The sequence below is a fragment of the Erinaceus europaeus genome, chromosome 2 (genome assembly GCF_950295315.1).
Source record: "Erinaceus europaeus chromosome 2, mEriEur2.1, whole genome shotgun sequence".
Taxonomy (NCBI): domain Eukaryota; kingdom Metazoa; phylum Chordata; class Mammalia; order Eulipotyphla; family Erinaceidae; genus Erinaceus; species Erinaceus europaeus.
In genome coordinates, this window is record NC_080163.1 from 3,034,000 (window position 1) to 3,044,627 (window position 10,628).

Genomic DNA, 10,628 nt, shown 5'->3' on the forward strand with positions numbered 1-10,628 from the left:
CAATGCAGCACACTACCCAAGTGAGCTATGTCCTCCTCCCCGTTTTAAGAGAGAGCGAATGAGAGGAAAAAGAGACAGAGGCATGCACATCAGAGCGTCGCTCAGCTCCGACATGAGTTGGTGCTGGGGATTGAACCTGTGGCCCCCGGGGCTTCAGGCACACACAGTGGCCCTCTAGTGGACAGTCTTTTGTTCCGTCGCTCCTGGATTCTGCAGAGTCCAAGGTGGGCAAGAGGTCCTGGAAAGGGGGTGTCGGATGGGGCCAGCACCCCCAGCAAGGCTGGGCCAGGAGGCTTCCCCGTTGCCTTGGCAACCGCCGCCGCCCAGCGCCCGCTGGGCAGCAGAGGCGGCGCGGCTCCCGGAAACCGCCGACAGCTGTGGTCCCGCCCCCTGGTGGCCAGACTCACAAAGTACCGCCCGCCCTCCGTGACGCAGCGCAAGGGGCGGGGCCCGAATGGACCAGTGTCCCAGCGCCTGGGGCCCTCGCGCAGGCGCAGTCCCCTCGGCTCGGCACGGCCGCCACTCCAAGCCACTCCTTTCTGAAGCTTCTCCTCGGCGGGCTGGACCACCAAGTTCTTTCCTTTGTTTCGGGGGCGGGGTCCGAGGTCCTGCCCGCCTTCCCATTGGCCCCACAGACCGTCTCCTCTAGCTTGACGGGGCTCTGTCTGCTCCTCGAGCGCCTATTGGCCCCGCTGGACGACCCCTCGGCGCCAGGGGCGGAGCGGACGAGGGGGCCCGCCACGGATTGGGCGGTGCCGGGCCGAGGGGCGGTCCCGACTGGCGGGGCGCTTGGGAGGCGTAGGGAGAGTCTTTTCAGCGCTGAGGACTGGCGCTGAGGAGGCGGCGGTGGCTCCCGGGGCGTTTGAGCGGGCTCAGCCGAGCCCGCGGGCCGACGCGGACCCAGGCCCGACCGGCGGGACCGCCCCGGACTCCCCGCGGGCTTTCCTCGCCGCCATGGAGGACGGCGTCTACGGTAGGTGGAGACGGGGCCGCGGAGCGGAACCCACATTCCGCCGTCGCCGTTCCCCTCGCCGCACCCCGGCGCCCCGAGGCCGCGACACCGCCCGGCCTTTTGTGGGGCGTCGGGGCCGCTTCCGGCGGGGCCGCCCGCCGGGCGTTCCAGGCCATTGTTTGGGCCGAGCCCGCTTCCGGTGGCGGCGGGAGGGGGCGGGATGGAGCGGCGGCGGCGGCGGCGCGGCCGGGACGCAACCATTCCCGCCGTGGGGGCCGGGCGAGCCCGGGGGCGGCGGCGGCGGCGGGGGGCGGCGGGGTGGCCGGCGATCGCGGGGGCCGCCGATGCCCCAGCCGCAGGCCGGCGGCTTTCCCGGCCGGAGCTTCTCACCGGGGACCGGGCAGTCGGGACCCCGCGCCCAGGGAGAAAACCACGGCCCCGGCCCCCTTCCGAGTAATGGGCGCGGAAGTTGGGGTCCCCGCCTCCCCGGGAGTCCAGAGCCCCGGCCCTTCCTCCAGGGGCTGCGGGTCCGAGAGCGCCTTCCTCACCGCCCCCCTCCCGGGCTGGGGGCGCCCCGCCGTCATCGCCACCCCCCCACACACACACTTCATCCAGCAGCCTCACCCGCTCCGTTTAAAAATACATATATTTTGATTTGTTGGATAGAGACAGAGAAAGTGAGAGAGGAGGGGGGAGAGATAAGCACCTGCAGCCCAGCTTCACCGCTTGTGACCCCACCCACCCAGGGGCTTGAACCCGGGTCCTTGCGCACCAGGTGCGCCAAGCCTGACCCCTTCTTTCCTTTCCTTTCCTTTTTTTTTTTTTTTAATTTAATTAATTTATTTATGAATGAGTTACATAGGAGAGAGAGAGAGAGCCAGACATCACTCTAGGAGATGTGCTGCCGGGGATCGAACTCAGGACCTCGCGCTTGAGAGTCCAACACTTTATCCACTGCGCCACCTCCCCGACCACCCTTCTTTCCTTTTCTTGCCGTGATTATTGTGGCCTGCAAGGTGGCTGGCACAGCGACTTGACAAGCATGAGACCCAAGCTGATTCTCGGCCTCTGTTAGTCCTTCTGTCTTTCTCTGTGCTAAATATATATATATAGTTTTTATTTATTGGATAGAGACAGAGGAATCCATACGGAAGGAAGGTGGAGTTAAGGAGAGAGCGACCTGCGGCACTCCTTCACCACTCATGAAGCTCCCCCCTTCCCCCGTAGGTAGGGGCCAGAGGCTTGAACCTGTGGCCTGGAGACACAGGGTTAGGATAGACAAAGGGGGTCAGGCGGGTTAAGCGCACGTGATGCAAAGCGCAAGGACCAGTGTAAGGATCCCGGTTCGAGCCCCCGGCTCCCCACCTGCAGGGGAGTCGCTTCCCAGGCGGTGAAGCAGGTCTGCAGGTGTCTGTCTTTCTCTCCCCCTCTCTGTCTTCCCCTCCTCTCTCCATGTCTCTCTGTCCTATCCAACAATGACGACATCAGTAACAACAACAATAATAACAACAAAATAACAAGGGCAACAAAAAGGAATAAATAAATATTAAAGAAAAAGAAAAAGCAAGTAAGACAGACAAAAGTTTGGGGGGCCGGTTGGTAGCACAGCGGGTTAAGCACACGTGGCGCAAAGCGCAAGGACCGGCATAAGGATCCCGGTTCGAGCCCCCGGCTCCCCACCTGCAGGGGAGTCGCTTCACAGGTGGTGAAGCAGGTCTGCAGGTGTCTGTCTTTCTCTCCCCCCCTCTGTCTTCCCCTCCTCTCTCCATTTCTCTCTGTCCTATCCAACAACGACGACAACAAAGGCAACAAAAGGGCGAAAATAGCTTGCAGGAGCAGTGGATTCGTAGTGCAGGCACCAAGCTCCAGCAGAAAAGAAAGGAACTCGGCACAGGGCTAAGGCAGGCAGCGGGTGGGGCAGCACCTCGGCTTCTCTCAGCCCGGTGGAGGCCAGTCTGAAAGCTGGTGGCTCACAAGGCAACGCAGGGCTCTGTCCAAGCGAGCTATTTCCCCAGCCCAGATAAATAAGTCCTTTAGAAAGAAAACCTTGTTTCTATTGACTTTGCACGAGGCGAGGCGGCAGGAGGTAGCTCACCCTGTAAAACACAGCTCTTGCCAAGGTGGGGGTTCAAGCCCTGGTACCGTGTCGGAGCACTACCACACACGTCTCTCTCCAGCTCTTTCTTTCTCTGAGATAAAAAGGATGAAAGGATCGGTCTGGGAGGAGTTGAGCTGCATTTGTGCAGGGCACCAGCACTGCCGTACAGAATTTTCACGAGGGAGAGCGAGAGCAGGTGTCGTGGGCACCTTGAGCCCACCGGTCCTGCGCTCCACCAGCTGAGCTGTCTCCCAGGCAGCCCCCAGCCCTCATTCCTGCCATCCACAAGTCTTGTCACCGCCCCCCCCTCCGGCCCTGGGCTTCCCCCAGATGGCAAGAATCCAGCTTCCCAGGTTTCAGGCCTGACCTGTCCCCCCAGAACCCCCAGACCTGACCCCGGAGGAGAGGATGGAGCTGGAGAACATCCGGCGGCGGAAGCAGGAGCTGCTGGTGGAGATCCAGCGCCTGCGGGAGGAGCTCAGCGAAGCCATGAGCGAGGTGGAGGGTCTGGAGGCCAATGAGGGCAGGTGAGGCGGGGTCGGGGCTTCCGGGACCAGGGGTCACTGGCGCCATGGCATTGACCTTTTCACCCCTGCAACTCCCCCCCTCCTCCCATGCCCCGCAGTAAGACCTTGCAGCGGAACCGGAAGATGGCTATGGGCAGGAAGAAGTTCAACATGGACCCCAAGAAGGTACTGAGGCCTCAGGGCTGGGCGGCAGGTGGCGCTCAGTGGGGTGGGGGGGGGCGGCCAGCGCCTCCAGGCTCAGCTGCTCGCTGCTTTCAGAGCCGCCTTGGGGACACTCACACTGGGTCCTGGCCTTCGGTTTCAGATTCCAGCCTCCCGACCTTTGCTTAAATCCCGTCCTCCTCTGGCCCCTCTGGTCAGATGCTCTTTGGTGCCCCCTGAGTTCCCCCCGGGGGGCATCGCCTGCTTGAGGCTGGTAGGGCTCGCTAGTGCCCCGTGTGAGAGGTTCCAGGCTGTGCTTCTGAGGGTGGATCCTGGTGGAATCAGAGAGGGCTTCCTGGAGGAGGGCACATTTCAGGAGGGTGAGTCTGCATACTAGGTGCAGGGAGCAGGTTTCTCTGTTTCTCTCTGGTGCTTTTTTACGCCCATTTCCAGAGGTCTCCCTTGGCCTGCTCCCTTGCTGGGCGAAGCTGGGGGCCAGAGGGCTGGCTGCTTCTGCCTTGACTGGAGGGGGCTCCTGGCACAGAGACCTGGATCCCCAGTGAACTCGAGTGGTCGCGGTGACCCCAGTGCTGCCGGCTCCACGCTCCTTGCCTGAAGCAGCTGTAGTTTGTCCAGTCACTCAGCAGACCTTCCTTGAGCTCCTGCCCCATGTCACACCCTGTTCACAAGGCTGCAATGAGCCGGAGCAAGGCAGAGGGCCCGGGGTGGGGATGTTTCTCTGTCCCAGGCAGTAGGTGAGGACATATGAGGAGCCTGAAAAGGCCAGCTGCACCTGTTCTCTGTAGGCTGGGGCGGGTTTGATGCTGAAGTTTGCAGGGAGTTTGCGGGTGACTCTGGCCCTTAGCACTGAGACTCCGCCCCCCAATGTTGCCCCAAATCAGGGGATCCAGTTCTTGGTGGAGAACGAGCTTCTGCAGAACACTCCAGAAGAGATCGCGCGCTTCCTGTACAAGGGCGAGGGCCTGAACAAGACGGCCATCGGGGACTACCTGGGCGAGAGGTGAGCCTCCTCCCCCAGCTCCTCTGAGTGATGGTGGGATGGCCTAATGGCTGGGGAGAGTGAGGCTGGGAGCATCTGGGGGGTGTGGAGACGGGACGCCCATCGGGGGTGCTCTGAGTGTGGGGGAGCCATGTGCAGGCGTGGATGTGCTGGGGACTGGGCACAGGGAGCTTGGGGCCCATCGGGGAGATCCCGTGGTGCCTGGGGACCGTCTCATGAATGTCTGAGACACCTGTAAGTTGGGGGGCAAGAGTGTGTGGGACCATCTGCAGACAGCTGGATACGTGGGGCTATCCCTGGACTTCTGAGGGGAGCATGGGGGCCACTGTAGATGCCTGGGGACCCTCTGGCCAGCTAGGGGAGCATCAGGCTCTGGGGAGACAGGACAGTCCTCAGATGTCCAGGCCGTCTGTGGGCGGCTCCACAGGGGACTGGGGGGCTTGTCTCTGGGTGCCTCTGGAACCCAGTCTCACGGCAGGCGCGCCTCCCAAGAGCCCTGCACCCCCATTGTGGGGGCACGCTCTGCCCACTCCCTCTTCCCCGGACATTGCTCTGAGTTGCCTCTGCCCCCGTCCTTGCAGGGAGGAGCTGAACCTGGCCGTGCTCCACGCCTTCGTGGACCTGCACGAGTTCACTGACCTCAACTTGGTGCAGGCCCTCAGGTGAGAGCCGTGGGCCGTGTCTTCCTGGCTTCAGGGGTGTCGGGCCTCCACGCACAGCTGTATCCAGCTGCCCAGCAGAGGGCAGCTGTGTCCGTGCAGGGCCTCTGGCCTGCTTTTGGCCAGTGCTTGGTGGGCACGCTGTGTCACGAGTCTGGAGCGGGGCCGGTCGGGGTTCTAGAGGCAGGTCCCCGATACCGGGGCCGAGCGTCCCGGGGTCCACGTCTGCCCTCCTCTTGCATCCAGGCAGTTTCTGTGGAGCTTCCGCCTGCCAGGAGAGGCCCAGAAGATCGACCGCATGATGGAGGCCTTCGCGCAGCGGTACTGCCTGTGCAACCCCGGGGTGTTCCAGTCCACAGGTGGGGACAGGCTCCTAGGGGCACGGGGGGGGGCAGGAGGAGGGGCGCCCCCTGGGGCAGATGGTCACCTGCCATCCCTGGCTGCCGCCGCAGACACCTGCTACGTGCTGTCCTTCGCGGTGATCATGCTGAACACCAGTCTGCACAACCCCAACGTGCGCGACAAGCCGGGCCTTGAGCGCTTCGTGGCCATGAACCGGGGCATCAACGAGGGCGGGGACCTCCCCGAGGAGCTGCTCAGGGTCAGCCCCCACCCGCCCCCACCCGCATGAGTGACAGGCTGACCCCTGTGTGTCTCTCTGGCCTGCTGCCTCCTTGGGGATTGGTGTGTCTCCTGCCCCCACGTCTGCCAGCTGTGGCTGCTGTCGTCTTTGTGTCTTGTCTTTTCTCCTTTTTTATAAATCTCCTTAAAGTTTTATTTATTTAAGAGAGATATCGAGAAGGGAGGGGAAGGCAGAGAGGAAGAGAGAGGAGATACACCTGCAGCACTGCTTCACCACTCACGAAGCTTCCACTCAGACCCTATTTGTTATTTCTTATTTTCACTCACTGGTTGGAGATAGAGAGAAATCGGGAAGGAAGGGGAAGATAGAGAGAGAGAGAGACACCGGCAGCCCTGCTTCAACACTTGCAAAGCTTCCCCCCTACAGGTGGGGACAAGGTCTTGAACCTGGCTCCTTGAGCATGGTGTGTTCTCCTGCATGCACCACTGCCTGGCTCCTGTTTATTTCTTTTTATTTATTTCTTTAATTTTTAATTTTTTTATTAATAAGATGGAGATATTGACAAGACCTTAGAATAAGAGGGGTACAGTTCCACATAATTCCCACCACAGAATTCCCTGTCCCATGCCCCCCTTTTAATATTCTTATTTATTATTGGATAGAGACAGAAATTGAGAGGGGGGAGATAGGAGAGAGACAGAGAGACACCTGCAGACTTGCTTCACCACTCGTGAAGCTTTCCCCCTACAGGTGGGGACCAGGGGCTTGAACCCAGGTACTTGCACACTGTAACGTGTGTGCTTAACCAGGTGAGTCACCCCCCGGCCCCTCCTATTTATTTTTAGTAAGAGAGATACACACACATATACATACATAGCAGAGCACTGCTCAACTCTGGCTTTTTGTGGTGCTGGGGAGTCGAACTTGGGACCTCAGAGCCTCACGCATGAGAGTCTGTTGTGGAACCATTATGCTATTTCCCCAGCCTCTTTTTATTTATTTATTTAAGCCACTGGGGTCCCATACCTGCACTATTCCTCTCCTCCTGGTGGATTTCATTTTCTTAAGATAGAGAGGGAGAAGGAGACAAACCACAGTGCCACTCCACATAGGTGCTTCATGTGGTGGCCAGGGCCTTGAACCTGGATTCCTGTGCTTGGTAAAGCGCTCTCTACTGGGCGAGCCATCTCCACCACTATCCCCCCTTCCTTTTTTAAAAGGATAATTTCATTCATTTCCTGTGAGCTAGAGAGGCCAGAGCACCACTCTGCTAGATGCGGCGCCGGGATCGGAACTCCCCACCCTGCACTGTCGCCTCACCTCTGAGTCTCGTATCCCTCTCCTCCCTTCTTCCTGGGACTCCTCCACTCTGCCTTCCACTTCCCTTTCTCCCCTGGTCTCCCCTCTCCTCTCCCTGGTGTCCCTGTGTCCCTGGTTGCTGGAGCCCTGGCCCCCAGACCCCCCCCCAGTCACTGACGCCGCCCCCTCCCCCCCAGAACCTCTACGACAGCATCCGCAATGAGCCCTTCAAGATCCCTGAGGACGACGGCAACGACCTGACCCACACCTTCTTCAACCCGGACCGTGAGGGCTGGCTCCTGAAGCTGGGTACGCGCCCCCGGGTGGTGGTTGTGCCTGGGCGCTGGTGCCCCTGCGGTTGGCCCTCTCTGGACTTCAGTTTCCAGCTGTGGAGCTCAGCTGAGGATAAGCTCAGGCAGAGGGTCCAGTCTGAAGGAGGGGATGAGGTGTGTGTGTGTGTGGGGGGTTGTCCTGAAGCCCTTGTGGCTACAGAGGGGGCCGCCAAACATCCTCAGCCCTGTGCTTCTTGAAGGGGAAGAGCCCCCAGCCTGGGTGCCATGGAGGTGGGGGGCAGCTCACCCCAAAACCCACAGCACTACCAGTTTCAGGGGCACTTGGCAGGGACCCCTCAATCCTAGTGCTGCTCACTCCTGATTGGGAGCTTTGAAAACACAGCCAGCGTGGCCCCAGCCTCGTGAAGCAGGGACCCTGGGGCAGGATGGGCCACCAGGGCACAGCTGGGGCCCAGAGATACTGGCTGCCCCTGGGGACAGGCTCCCACAGAGTCTCAGCTCTCAGGGCAGCAGTTAGGGTCTGAGGGAGCTTCCAGCACAGCTCAGTTCTCTGCTCCCTCTTCTGGGACTTGGGCTCCAGCCTCGCAGCCCAGTGGGTCGCGGGAATAGGAGAGGCGGTTTCCCCAGCAGCCACTCCCGTGTCCCAGGGCTGTGGCCTCTGTTGGCCAGAGGTGGCCTTGGACCCAAATCCCAGCCCGCCCACCCTCCTAGAGCACCTGGTTTTGCCTGATGGCAGCTGGGAGGAGGCACCTCCCCTTAAATTCGGGGCCTCTGGGCAGGGCCTCCTGGTGACTGTGGTCACAGTGATTGGCTCAGTAAAAGCCACTGTCACATTTGCGGTGAACCCTTCTGTGGCCACAAAGCACCCAGAAGCAGGCCGTCCTGACGCAGGGAGGTTTAGGCTTCCGGTTGAGTTCAGAGAGGACATGACGCTGCCCTGAGGTCACAGCTGCTTGACGGCTCTCAGGCATTTGAGATCCTAGCCTGTGTCGGCCGAGGAAGGGGCGGGGGTGATCTCCAGGGGGAGACATCTTACTCATGGTGGGGGGGCCGGAGCCCGCGTGTGGGCCTCTCCCCCTCATGTGGATGTAACTGGTTTTCTTCCCTCTCTCTCTCCCTCCTCCCCTCCCTCCCTCCCTCCCTCCCTCCCTCTGCCTGTGTCTCTGCTGTTCTATCTCTCCCTGCCCCCCTCTCTGTGCATTCCTCCCTCGCTCCCCCTTTCTGTCTGCTGCCTGCGGCTCTTGGGGGGCACCCCCATTCTTCTGCCTTCCCTTCTCCTCGCCTGGTCCTGCCTGCTTTCTGGCTGTCTGCCCAGGAGGTAGGTACAAGGCCGGCCTCGCTCCCCCCATTCACACACACACACCCACCGGCAGACACACACCAGCAGAGGGCGCCCTGGCCTCAGGAGCCACAGGAAGAGGGGGCTGCGGGCTGGGGCTCCTGCACCCTGTCATGCCTGTCCCCGCTTGCCTGTCTCCTCCCATGCACCACTCTGTCCTGGGCCCCCCGGTTCTGCCTCTCAGGTCCCTCTCCCCTCCCTGAGGCCCTGTCCCCCCTGTTGAGCCCAGGCCCCCTCCCACCCCTTCCCTTTCAGGGGGCCGGGTGAAGACGTGGAAGCGACGCTGGTTTATCCTCACAGACAACTGCCTCTACTACTTCGAGTACACGACGGTGAGGAGGAAGGGAGGGAGGGAGGGGCTGGGAATGGGCTGGGGGACCCCTGGGTCTGAGGGCGGAGGGGGCCTGTGCGAACGTGGGGAAGGTGAGTCCTGTCTGCTGTGCTTTCTCAGGACAAGGAGCCCCGAGGAATCATCCCTCTGGAGAATCTGAGCATCCGAGAGGTGGACGACCCCCGGAAACCGGTGAGGCCCTCTGTCCCCCTCTGCCCCCGGGCCTCCCTGTCCCCTCCACCCCGCCAGCTCTTACCTGCCCCCCATGTCTCCCCAGAACTGCTTTGAGCTCTACATCCCCAACAACAAGGGGCAGCTCATCAAAGCCTGCAAGACGGAGGCGGACGGCCGGGTGGTGGAGGGGAACCACATGGTGTACCGGATCTCAGCCCCCACACAGGAGGAGAAGGACGAGTGGATCAAGTCCATCCAGTAAGCCGGGCGCCGAGCCGGGGGGTGGGGGTGGGGGTGGGGGCAGGCCCCGAAGTCCTCGGCCCTCACCCGTCCCTCCCCTTGTACAGGGCGGCTGTGAGCGTGGACCCCTTCTACGAGATGCTGGCTGCCAGGAAGAAGCGGATTTCCGTCAAGAAGAAGCAGGAGCAGCCCTGACCCCCGCCCCCACTCCATTATTTATTACCGAGCTGCCCCGCCCGGGTGGCCGGACCCCTGGGCTCTGGGGCTGCGTGTCCTGGTCTCCCCATTTGGAAAATCCACCACCTCCAGCTCCTCTCTCGTTCTTTGTAATTAATGCGCTGTTGGCAGTCTTATTAATTATTTAATCACTCCCGGCCTGCGTACCCCCCTCATTTCCTGGGGTTCACGGAGCTGAGGTACCTGTCTGGAACCAACCCAGGGGGGACCAGGCCAGGGACCCCTGGCCCATTCTCATCTGTCTCGGTACTCACCCAGCAAGAGAGGGCCATCGCTGCAGTCAGTGGCCCCTGGGTCCTCCCGCCCCTACATCGGCATGCCACCCCCACGGGCGCTGCAGAGGTGGTTAGTGGGGAGCTAGACTTGCCTGGGGCAAGGGCTCTGGGCCAGCCAGCAGCCAGGTACGGGGGTTGTGGTCTTTGAGGGGTGACCTAACATCTGGGGCCTCTGCTCTGGGAAGGCGTGGAAAGAGGAAGGAGGCCTGGGGGCAGCATCTGGAGAGGCCCTGTTCACGGTGGGCTTTGCCTGGGCTCTGATGTCCCAGGAGGGGTGGTGGGTGGGGCTCTGAGCAGGTACCTTTGATTGAGCCACCAGGACATTTGATGCCCACACAGAGACCACCTAAAACCCTAAAACATTCTAGCCTGTCCCTGGAATCTTGACAGTTCAGAAGTATATAGACATGGGGGCAAGGTCCTTAGGGTGTCTCAATGCTCTAAACCCTACGCTCTGGT

The 10,628-nt window shown here is 61.3% G+C and overlaps 1 protein-coding gene across 1 annotated transcript; it reads left to right on the top strand.

Moving 5' to 3' along the window:
- Positions 1 to 761: 761 nt before the first annotated feature.
- Positions 762 to 10,026, top strand: CYTH2 (cytohesin 2). Its single transcript, XM_007536231.3, has 12 exons — positions 762 to 973; positions 3,430 to 3,577; positions 3,676 to 3,742; positions 4,621 to 4,739; positions 5,321 to 5,401; positions 5,645 to 5,757; positions 5,851 to 5,999; positions 7,478 to 7,589; positions 9,168 to 9,244; positions 9,364 to 9,435; positions 9,521 to 9,675; positions 9,765 to 10,026. The coding sequence occupies exons 1-12, from the start codon at positions 955 to 957 to the stop codon at positions 9,850 to 9,852; spliced, it is 1,200 nt and encodes a 399-aa protein (XP_007536293.1). The 5' UTR covers positions 762 to 954; the 3' UTR covers positions 9,853 to 10,026.
- The last annotated feature ends 602 nt before the right edge of the window (positions 10,027 to 10,628 follow it).

What these genes read in the sequence shown, in the direction of transcription:
- CYTH2 (XM_007536231.3), top strand. An exon ending in GGGGACTACCTGGGCGAGAG is followed by an intron (nt 4,740 to 5,320) that starts GTGAGCCTCCTC and finishes CCGTCCTTGCAG; the next exon opens with GGAGGAGCTGAACCTGGCCG. An exon ending in CGGGGTGTTCCAGTCCACAG is followed by an intron (nt 5,758 to 5,850) that starts GTGGGGACAGGC and finishes CTGCCGCCGCAG; the next exon opens with ACACCTGCTACGTGCTGTCC.